The sequence below is a fragment of the Etheostoma spectabile genome, chromosome 16 (genome assembly GCF_008692095.1).
Source record: "Etheostoma spectabile isolate EspeVRDwgs_2016 chromosome 16, UIUC_Espe_1.0, whole genome shotgun sequence".
Taxonomy (NCBI): Eukaryota; Metazoa; Chordata; class Actinopteri; order Perciformes; family Percidae; genus Etheostoma; species Etheostoma spectabile.
Genome location: NC_045748.1, coordinates 1,617,960 through 1,629,591, shown reverse-complemented (window position 1 = coordinate 1,629,591; position 11,632 = coordinate 1,617,960). Strand labels below are relative to the sequence as shown.

Sequence of the window (11,632 nt, the reverse complement as noted above, 5' to 3'; positions counted from 1 at the left end):
AAAAAAAAAAAAACTACCACATCGTGTCTGGTCTCTGGCACTGCATAGCACTTTATGCTGAGGCGTCTCCAAAACCATAAAATAAAGATAGTGATATACCACGAAACTAGAACAGAATCACTATAACATCAGCCAGACATACTAACTTCTCCACTTTCACGTGTTGATTTCACATATCTCTTTTTCATTTTATTTTCTTACTTGTGAGATAAATGACACTTTGACACAACCACACAGAGTGCAAAAACAGAATGTGGTTTCTTAACTTCCGAGACTGTGTTTCTGATCACGTTCTCATTCTGGCCTATGCATGCTTTCGTGTTGCTATCAGCGCTTTAGTTTGTTTTTGGATGCGTGTTGTTGCGGTGTACAGTCAGCTGTGCTGTGTGGAGCCCTTAGGTTTTAATGAACTGTAAATAGAGTCTGGTTCAGTGTTGATAGGGTTGAAGAGATTGTACTGCTTGTATCACGACTGCTGCTGAGAATGTCTGGTTACACGCACACGCACACGCACACACACACACACACACACACACACACACACACACACACACACACACATACACAGTTGTGACATAGGCATGCATCAACACACACAAAAAGGGAAGGAATCACTTGTTTTTCTTACCTTTTAAAAATCTTGCATTGAATCATCTGGTTTATACAACTGTAAATAAAATATACTTGCATTGCCAAGTTTAACCAATTCTGTGATTTTATTCTTTTTAGGCCTGCAACTAATAATTAGGCCTATACTTTCTGTAAATGATCAATTATTCTGTTAAATTTATTTTGAATCAATCAGTTACAGTCATTGTATAGTCTATAAATTGTCCTCGATTATAGTTTTTCTTATGTCCAACAAAAGGATATTCAATTTAGAGATAAATAAAATACAGGAAAACAGCAACTGCTCGTACCAATCCATCAAATACTGTAATACTGTAAGCAGTGAGTTCCCACAAACAAGCTCAGACAAGCCAAGTGTTTGTGAGTGTTTGGTCCCCTGGTGGTACATAACTGTTTTAAAACCAGAAGAAACAGACAAAATGCTGTATGCGATGAAAAGGGTGAACATGCAGTCGAAGAACTAGGTTTTAATTACAGTAGAAATGAATATTGCAGAGGATTAATCCATGTCACCATTTCATTTGATTTCATTACATCCCTAATCCTTTTTATCAAATGGTTGCATGCTAACATAACAACTAAGATGACATTTCAACATCAGCATATTAACATTGCCACTGTGGGCATGTTAGCATGGCATTAGCATTTAGCTCGAGGCACCGCTGTGCTTACGTACAGCTTCACAGTGCAGCGTGTTGCAACTCTTACTCTTGTTAGTTAATTGACACATCTGGTTATATAAGTTAATGCTCCTTCCACATATCGTACCATGTCATGTAAAAACAACTGACAAGTATAATAAAGCAAGGGTTTTTCCTCTTTTCCTGTGCAGACATAATAAAAGAGGTTGTTGATCTAGAATGGATCCACAGGTATATCTTGTGTTAGGCTGATTAAAAACCTGTATAGTTTAAACAGTCCTCCCATGTAAAGGTTAATAATACAACTCTTTTAATAGCTGATATGATACCAATGTTACCATGGGTACCCCAGTGGAGCATAGCAACGACACAGTCGCTTTCACAGTCAGTAAAGTCTGTAATTAAATTATGAGTGGCATCATTAATTAGTTCCAGGCTGTCATGGTTAATTAATGGAAGACCTTGTAGAAGCAGAGAAGGGTCGCGGGATGTTTTCAGGTGAGGCATTTGTTCCGGTCCGTTGACCTTCTGCTGCCCTGATCTCAGCCGACGCTGATGAAAACACTCGGTCACATTCCATCAGAGAGATGAATGTGACCGACCGGTCCTGTGGATAAGAACCAGATTGGAGGGTCTGAACCCTCTGAACCCCCAGTGTATAGTGCATAGCTGAAGTTTGAATTACATAGAGTCTTTTTTTCCTTATTAATCTACTAGGCAGCAATGTAAACCCGGAAATGTTGGGAACCCCAAAGTTGTATGTAAGAACTGTACAGTGGTTCCCAACATTTAGAAACTACCGGATGCTAACTTGCATATGTTGAGCATAATAAGCATTAATTAGCATAATCACTTACATGGACAATATTTCAGCAACAGCTCGACCAGGTTTGGGCAATATTGGGGTGGTTTTGGGGGTTATTGAGGATGCCTAACCCCTTTCTGACGTTTTTTCAAAATTGCCTGTTTTACCCAGAGGTGGCCATATGTCAACTACTGGTAGGCCAATTTTGATGATTTTTTTTAGTTGATTTGGATGTTTTAGAGTAAGCTAAACCAGTTAGATTAGACAGATGATTTATTTGAAATAATTGTAATAACTTAAACCCACCTATAAATTATAGGATATGTTTTAACAGTATCCATATAATAATAGAAAATGTACATTTTAATTCACAAACAATTACACACTGGGGTGATTCACAATTGGGTATTGGAGGTGACAAAGGCATGCGCCCTACCAAACATAATAATATCAAATAATTTCACTATGACTCAATAATATCCTCACAGATAAGAGAGAAGGGAGAAGGATACTATCCAAACCCTCCTCCGCAGCGCTGTGGAGGAAGGTTTGCCAATTCGAGACTAAAATCTCCCCTATCTTATCATGTCCATGTCTAATACAGTTGAAAGCTCCTGAACAATAGAAAACGGACCATGAGCTGAGATTAGATTATGATATAAATATCCAGTATATTTGTTTTGGCCCATTCTGCCAATTTAAGTCATGTATTTTTATGAAGGTATGGCAACTATTTATGACAGGATCTCTCTTTTTTATTATCATAGCTGCTCTTTTTAACATTGCTCTTTGCTCTTGTCTTCTACCCTTCAACTACCCTTACTATTACTGCCAGCTGCTTGTTCACTTCATTTGTGAAAGACAATAACGGAAAGAAGTCAATCATTAAGGCCTGCATGTCTGCTGATTCAACATGTGTCATTACGAAATTTATCACTGTGCGCCACCTGAAGTTGTCATTGGCCAGGAGGCAGTAACACCGCTGTGTGATGATCTGCAATAAAGATCTTGAGCTATTTTAATCTTTTTTTTGGCATTTACATCTTAGGTCTTCCAGAAGATATATAAAAATGATATGTCATATTAATAGCTGCATTAGCATATTTGCTTTTTTGTGCTATCTTACATGTTGCAAAAGACACAAAAATGATAATGAGTGCCCCGAGGGACAACATGAAGTGCAATATTCAGAAGCTCCTTCACAATAACTCATTATATATTCTGCTAAATTTAACCACTGTTAGAAGAGGATTTTAGCAAAAATAGACTTTAAAAAAAGTACAAGGACAAAGAAAGTATAGGCCTCCAGTCAAAACTTCATGTCCATGCTTTTCACTAAGGCATTCTAATGAGAGCGCAATTTGCCAGTCACATATTAAACTTCACCCATTCACATGCAAATCCAGGACCAACACAGCAACCAGCTCTGCAGCTCAGTCCCTACAATCTGGACCTGAGCCAGAGCAAGCCACCCCTTCTCCACATTAATGATTGAACACTTATGTGGTTCTCTCTCCCTCTCTCTCTCTCTGAATTAAACAAGGAAGTGATTAGGCTCATGTTCTACTGTAGTTCCAACCTAAGTAAGCCTGACCGGTGCATGTCAATGAGCAGCAGTTTCTCCAGCAGCTCGGGCCATATAAAAACATTTCCCCCACCATGGCAGCAGTAGCCTTGGAGCTGTTTCCATTCACTGACCGAGGAGGCCCTTTCAGCCACATGGAGAAGGACTTGGCTGCGCTCGTCTCGGGACATACGTTAGCGGTTAGACTTCGCTACCTAGAGGGGAATGTAAAACAGGAGCAGGTGTAACGGGAGGCATAGGAGGACTGTCCTAACGCCCCGGCGGGCGGGAAGCCATCAGCCGCTATTAGGTCAACGCTCCCATTTTATCTTGCAGAGCTGCACTTGACTCTTTGGCTCCATGGCGCAGCGCTCCGCTCACCCCGCCGCCCCCATCGCGCTGCTGCTCTTCGGACTTGTTGCCATCCTGCTCCTGACTATCCCCACCCAAGACGTCCAGGAGGCACCGGGGTTCATGGTAAGGTCGCTTCCATTAGGTATTAGCCTATTTTTGGATTCCTTTTGCCCAGCTTGCGGGGTAGAGTAACCGCTGTGCTGGGTATGGATGCAGACAGACAGGGAGCGAAAAGGTGTTACACAACAATCTGTGGCACGAGAGGATTTTGTGACATTTGTAGACTACTGTTGTACATTTTTCGTAAGGTTCGCAAATACGTCCTTTCATATCTTTGGATTCACGTTTGGTAAATATTCTCTGCTCAGCTGTCGAAATCTAATGTATGGAAGTCCGGTGCAACAATATTAAATAAAATACAACGTCAAAATGGAAATTGGATCTGCTCTCAGCCCTATGTGAATGGAAAAATGGTGTATATGATTTCATACTTCGTGCATATGATTTAATAATTCATGCTCTGATTATACTATAACTTGTTACTTTCATGCCATCATTTCTTTAATGTTGACTCCACACTCTCACTATGGGTTGCTTGTATTTAACAGTTATAACTTTGACTAAGATGTGTGCTGATATAATTCAATTTTTTGCTGTTAAATACAACATTATGCAACGCTGTCCCCTACAAAAAAAAAATTGTTCAATGTAACTGCATTCTCAATTACATTTCGAGCATTTTTTTTAAACATGTGGTTACCATCGTGAATTGAAACACACCAACGGGCAACACAAATACTTGGGTAGGTTTAGGAAACATCATGATTAATTTAAGTTAATTTTAATTTAATTTAATTTAATTTAATTTAAGTTAGGTACGTACATTGCATTTTCATTTTCCAACCCTCAGTCAAACATCATTTCTGACAACCTGAAAATGCTAGCTGCAGAATCCGATCTTGTTGGGTAGTTTATTATGTGAGTGTTTGGTTCTTGGTCCCAGCTAAATGCCACTCATCCCTCTCGCTGGAGATAAGACAGTGTGTTGTTTGCCTATCACATGACCATAATAAGAGGTGACCTCACGGCTGAGGTACGGATAAACTATAAAGTTGCCTCATTGTAATGAAACAAAACATATGAAAGACTTTACCTTTGCAGCGACCAGCTGATTTAAGGGACTGCCTTACATTCGGCATGGAAATCAAGCTTTAATGGCTTTGGCATTCCGAGCAGCACAGGTCAACTCCAGCTTCTGTTCCCTCTGCTCCCTGGCTTTTGTGTTACCGGCTAAACATCCCGTGGTTCCTTTTTTAGTATAATCTAGCTGCTCTTTCACTCAGTAGCAATGTGGTCCACCAGTCACCAAAAAGGACTAAAGGGGTTTTCTTACATTTGGCGGGCAGAGAAGTGAAAGAGTTCCCATAGTTCATCAAATGAGAGAAAAAACCTCATTAGAGCAGCTCTGTGTTTCTGGCGGGCAAGTTCTTACAACTCACTGCACACCAGTAATGAGAAAATATTATGAGAACCAGGAACACGATGTTGCTTCTCACCTGTTGTACTCATTTGAGAAGTTGTGTGTTTGTAAAAGCCTGAGCTGGGAATCGTGTGTGTGTGCGCATGTGGTTTTCTTTGAATTGTCAATCGCATACCTTCTTGCATGGTTGGATTTCTACGCTTTTAGAGTGTTTCAAAGATTAAAGCAACTACAAGGAACTTTCATTTGGTGTTGCTCGGACAAAAGCGCGAGTGTTTCCATGAGCACCACCACCTCGTGTCGTAAAGATTGGGATCTGGCTAGCAACAGGAATCCTTTCAAATCCCGCCCTTCTCTCCATCTGTTGAATGACTGACATAGTCATAATTGACTGGTGTCGTGCTCTGGAACTGTCCTTTTTAGCTCTTTTTTGCTTGTTGTTCAATTCTCTTCCTTCTCCCTCTGCTTATCCTGCCCCAGTATCAGCCATTACCGCAAAATAAAAACGTCCAAAATAAAATTATCTGACAATAAGGCTTACATACTCACTGTGAATCTTTGTACTGGAAAAGGCTCTTCTAGTGTGCATGCTGAAAATGGTTTTGTCTGATTTCCTGGGGAATCGGACCCGGGGACGGGCATTAGGAATAAATACATAGAAATAGCCAATCTTAGGGCTGATAGCATCTTTGCTTATATATAGGTCATAGAGGCCCAACCAGTTACAAAATCCTCCTCGCTCCTTTTAAAGTTGCTTAAAATTCTACATGGGGGTTAAAGTGGAATCACTATCAGGGATCAAAGCGAGTATACCGTAGCATTTGAGGAAGTATTTGGTAGTACTAACTGTCTCACTTGTTTTGTGGGAAATACTTCCTCCAATGCTTTCAGATAAATGGTGGGATACTTAACAGAACAAACTGTAGGTGGATTTAATATTTAAATGGAAAATTTAACAGTAAAAAGTATGTTCCCAGGATGATTGGGCCAGATCAGTAGCAGGGTGAGAATTATAGCAAAAATACAGGATTTAATTCCTGTTATTTGTGCTTTAATATCAGATGGTTGGCAGAGGTAACCACTCCCAGATCCAAAATGTTGTTGCATGTTCAGCAGACATTTGACCTTAATTCACAAACACGCCTCACGAGCATGCCCACACATGTTTCAACATGGACATTTTTTTAAGTTTGCCATGAAAATAAAGTATCTTTTATTTTGTCCGGAGATAAAAATTGATTGGATGCAAGAAGTAGAGCAAGATTTTGAAGGAAACTTCTGTTTTAGAATGAATGTTTTAGTTTAGTTTAGTTATCTAGCTGACGTGATCTTACCAAGCTACTGAGCATGTGCAACTCCCAACAAAGATAATTTAGTAGTGAGATGTCTCACTCTGTAGCCGAAACAGAGACCTGAACACACAGGGTACAAAGAGGATCTGCAGCAATGTGCAGTACAACAAAAATATGGTGTTTTCTGAAAATGAAGCCATGTAAACCTATTCTGGTATAACCACAAAATAAAATGATGAACCTGTAAATGAGCATCATATGGACGCTTTAAGTGCCAAAACCTCAATCAGCGATGTCGGGATTGAAAATTAAGAGCTAGATAAAAAGATGTAAAGCCTATAACCACATTTTCAAGTGGTACATATCAGAGCTAACAGCGATACTGTTAATATGAGTATTTTGAAGTTATTAAAAGTTGATCAACTTTGACTAAATATTTATCTTTTGATGATAATCTGTGTAAGTTAAACTCCTCCTAACATGAACACAGAAAAGAAATGGATTAAATGAAATTTAAATATATATATATATTTTTTTAAGTCAAGTCAGATAACCTTTCCTGTCAAACAAACATGGTGATGTGCAATAATAAAATGTCTATAGTCTTGAATTGTTTATTGACAGAGTAAAAAATGCAATGCTGTCAGTGTCTGTTCATTACAAATGTGTAAAATAAAAGAGGGCTACCTTCTGAAGATCAATATTACAGTTAACCTGAAGCCGAATGCCTTCCAGACACCTAAATTCAGCTCACGCAGCCATTGTTGTAAATGTCTTAACTAGACTCCCCTTTTAAAGGCTGTCAGCACAATAACCTCTCAGTGTTTTTTGTCTGGCTGTTACCCTCTGTAGTATGGGATTGTCTTGGATGCTGGATCTTCGCACACAGCTTTGTATATATACAAGTGGCCAGCAGATAAGCAAAACGGCACAGGCGTGGTCACCCAGCACACTGAATGTCATGTTAAGGGTAAGTAGAAGCACTTTCTCCCCCAAAACAACAACTGTTTTGCATATCAAACACGTACCAATACTCCAGTACTCCTGTTCCGTTACATAGCCTGGAGAGGTGGCTCTAAAATGTTTAGAACTTTCTTTTCTCAGAGGACAGCATCTGTAGTCAGTTCAGATTCACAACAATTGCAAAACATTCCAACAGCAAACCAGAATTCCAGTAAAATAAAAAAGCACAAAATCTTCTTAGAAATGTGCTGCAACAAAACTATCTATTTCTGTTCCTACGCTTAGTCTTCTTTTTAACCCTTGTGTTGTCTTCCCGTCAACCATGAAAATAAAGTTTTTTTCAACATTATTATCGCTTTCTCCCACATTTTTGTCACTTGTTCAATGTTGTGGGTGAGTTTTTGATATTTTTAATGTTGAAACTTTCAGCGCTTATTTCAACGGCCCATTTTTTGGGACAAAACAAAATAACTGAAAACGGGTCAGTTTGACCCAAGGACAACCAAAATATGGCTTTTTTTCACATTAGCAAGGTTAGCTAGCAGGCTAACTTTAAGCAAGTAAACTGTCGGTGTCAGGAATTAAGGGGTGAAAATGCCCCAAGGAATCTCAGAATGTCCTGAAAAACATAATCGAGTGGCAAAAATGTCCCTAAAATTTTAGGAAAAGTTGCATTTGCCAGGTTAGCTGATAATAGCATAGTGTGCTTTTTATTTACTAAGGTTGGCACACAGTGGTGAGTAATGTATGCATTTTTATCTGAGCTCATTTCACAATAGAAAACCGCAACTTTATGCACTAATTACTACTTCTTTAAAGGGCCCCCAAACATTTTGTAAATGCCCCAATTTTTAAACAAAAAGTTGCCGCCGAAATACTTTTTTCATTTCCTACACTGGAGACTTTATTTTTTGGCATAAGTAAGATAATAATTAAGATGTGAGTGTTTAAAATAAACTAATCATACAAATGAACAGAGGAGAAGTAGAACAAGCTGTGGTAGTGGTTTAAAAAGTTTTTATGGAAGTTTTGATGCTTTATGGGTTTCTCTGGTTAGCCGTTGGAATCCTTTGTAAATGGAATGCCACACTTGTGTCATGTGGAAGTAGTCCAAGGTCCAACATCCACCAACCAACCAACATCCGCACCCTCCAGGTTACAGAGCTATATGGACCAGGCATGCTATTTTAACCCTTAGATGACCACCTCCACAGTCCTACACGTGGACTGTGTAGTCCTATATTTGAGTTTTCCAACGAATGCTTGTAAATTTTAAGCAAGCATTCATTACATTAATAACATTAAAAATGCAAGTTTTTGGTGTAGTATACCTTTCATCTTATGGTGAGATTTTACACTTGCATGCACATGGTTTTATAAGCCTGTGCTGTATGGTTTGGCCACTTTAAAACTGACAAAGAAAATTAGTGCCAGCTGTTTTCTGTGAATAGATGAAATGATATTATCAAGTGTTTGTTTCAGGCAATCATGAATCAGTAATGAGGCTGAGTCCATGTTGTCATCTCTCGGCTTTCCTCTCTTTTTCTCTCTCCTTTCCTCTCTAACTACACCATCCAATGAAAGAAAAAACAAATCTTAAAGAAAATGCTACACAGTTCCTTGTTGACCTGACAATTATTAGTGTAGTCTATATATTTAATGACTTTACAATAAGAAATTATCTACAATGTTGTTTTACAAGTTGAGTTCCCCTGTAGTTGTGAGTGGATTGTCATGCAGTTTTTTTCCAGTTACTGGGAAATCTTTAGCCTTGTGATACATGTGTGCCACAACAGCGAACTCAAGGACAAGATTCCACATGTTGATCAATACAATGTTAATCTCTGGCTCAGGTGGAGGGATCTCCAGCTATGCAGGCGCTCAGGGAGCAGCAGGGCAGAGCTTAGAGACATGTCTGGACCAGGCAGTGAAGGACATCCCTAAAGAAAGACACCAGCTCACACCTGTGTACCTGGGAGCCACAGCTGGCATGAGGCTTCTAAGGTGAGTGTGTGCTTGTGTGCATGTGTGTGTGCATCTTTGTCTGGGTTTATTGTGTTTTGTTTTTACGCGACTCTTTTTTTCCTTCACATACAGAACTTAATTTCCAGTCTTGGTTAATTAATCTACAACAAAGTGCTCTTCAAAACATAATTAGGACATATAATATATAACCATCAATAAATGGTATGTGCAGACATTCTGACTCACAAAAATACGTTTGCATAGCTTATCTTTTATTACATATTTACATAGTATTCATCCAGAGCTGTCTGTGGTCTATCTCTGTTAAAGGCAGCGTTGGTAATGTTGTAAAGTTAGCAAGATTTGAAAATAGCGTCTCCTCGGGGCTCCGCCCACACACAGACGTGCACAAGCACCTCTGCGGCGCTCCTTCAGAGGAGAGCGGGGAAGGGGTTGCAGTTTTACTCATCAAAACTACTTCATGTCTCAGTGGCAACTTCTGCGGAGTTTTCTCCCCCATTCTGCAGTAGACCTGCAGTACTGTAACTCTGGCGACAACAACGTGCATTAAGCTCATTTTCCGTACACGGGAGGGATAGAATACGCAGAGCGGGGCAAGGAGGCATTTTATTGGTTCTTTCCAAGCACCATAATCTCCAAAAGAACTACTCCCATGTCCCTGTTCTGCAGGTATTCCACAAGTGGCCCTCGTTTAGAAGAAGTCTCCCAGCTAATCCTGCACACTGGTAGCATTGTAGACTAAAGTTTGGTCTGAGAAACAGTAGCTAGCTGATGTGAACATTACCAAGCTACTGCGCATGTGCAACTCCCAACAAAGATAGTAAAGAAACTAGATGTCTCACTCTGTAGCTAAAACAGAAACCTAATCACACAGGGTGAAAACAGGATCTGCAGCAATGTGGAGTACAACAAAAAATTGTGTTTTTTGAAAATGAAACCATGTAAACCTATTCTGGTACAACCTCAAAATACAATTAAGAACCTGAAAATTAGCAGAATATGGCGCTTTAACGTTTTTCACACAATAAACATATTCATTGTTGCATACAAAGGATGATTTGGATTAAACGATTCACCAGTTAGAAACTACTAGATTGTAAAAGCTGTCTGTGAGTCCACTTGGGGCTGCTTGAGTCCGGCAGGCTAGTTGAAATCAGGCTGGTGCAACTGGTCCTCCTGGCAAACATGTGTAACTGATGTCACTCCATGTAACTTTCAAAGGAGTAAATGCCAGTTTTGTTCTGCTTTCTTTGAGTTGGAATTCTAAACTCCTCCTCTTTTCCGCAATGTGTGGTTGGTCTGGCAAAGCGAGACTAATGCCGGCCTTATGTTCCAGGTCAGTTGAATCTTTATAGTTTTAGAGGTCAGCAGTGAAACCTGAAGCGCTGGGCAATAAAATGACGAGTAACTAGAGCACTCGGAGATAGCAGACCTCTTCCTTACCCTGTCTCGAAATGTTAAGGAAAGTGAATTGCGCTTCAAAATTAAAGGTCCAATTTGTAATATATTTATAGTATTGAATCCAAAAGTGATCCCAATGCATCATCAGATATTAAGGAAACATGCAAAGTTCAAATACTATTTTATTTTTGACAGTAATGCTGTTGTAATTTCCGTTCTGTGACGGAATTTCTGTTTGTGTTTTGGCCTGTGTGTTGTTATCAACTGCCCGGTTTGACAGCCAGGCCGCGTTGCCAGATATACCTGTAAATACGTAAACCCAGCGTGCTACAGCTGTAACGTTAGTACAGCCATGACAGCAGCAAACTAACGGGATCAACGATAGATTCTACCCGACCAAAAAAACAGCAGACCAGAGACGGAACAAACCTGATTTAATATTATAGATGTATTTGAGAGATTGAGACAACTTAGAGCCCAAAAGGATGCTGAGTTGGCTAATTTCCTCCTGAACAG

General features: G+C 39.6%; 1 protein-coding gene across 2 annotated transcripts in view; it reads left to right on the top strand.

The window, feature by feature from the left end:
- Nucleotides 1-3,591: 3,591 nt before the first annotated feature.
- Nucleotides 3,592-11,632, top strand: part of entpd2b (ectonucleoside triphosphate diphosphohydrolase 2b) — an 18,079-nt gene continuing 10,038 nt past the window's right edge. For both annotated transcript variants that reach the window (XR_004335631.1, XM_032539571.1), the window contains exons 1-3: nucleotides 3,592-4,117; nucleotides 7,619-7,736; nucleotides 9,583-9,733. Coding sequence is in view for 1 of the 2 variants with exons in the window: in XM_032539571.1 (XP_032395462.1) it covers nucleotides 4,001-4,117; nucleotides 7,619-7,736; nucleotides 9,583-9,733 (386 nt within the window). In the remaining variant the exon portion in view is untranslated. The remainder of the gene's footprint in view (nucleotides 4,118-7,618; nucleotides 7,737-9,582; nucleotides 9,734-11,632) is intronic.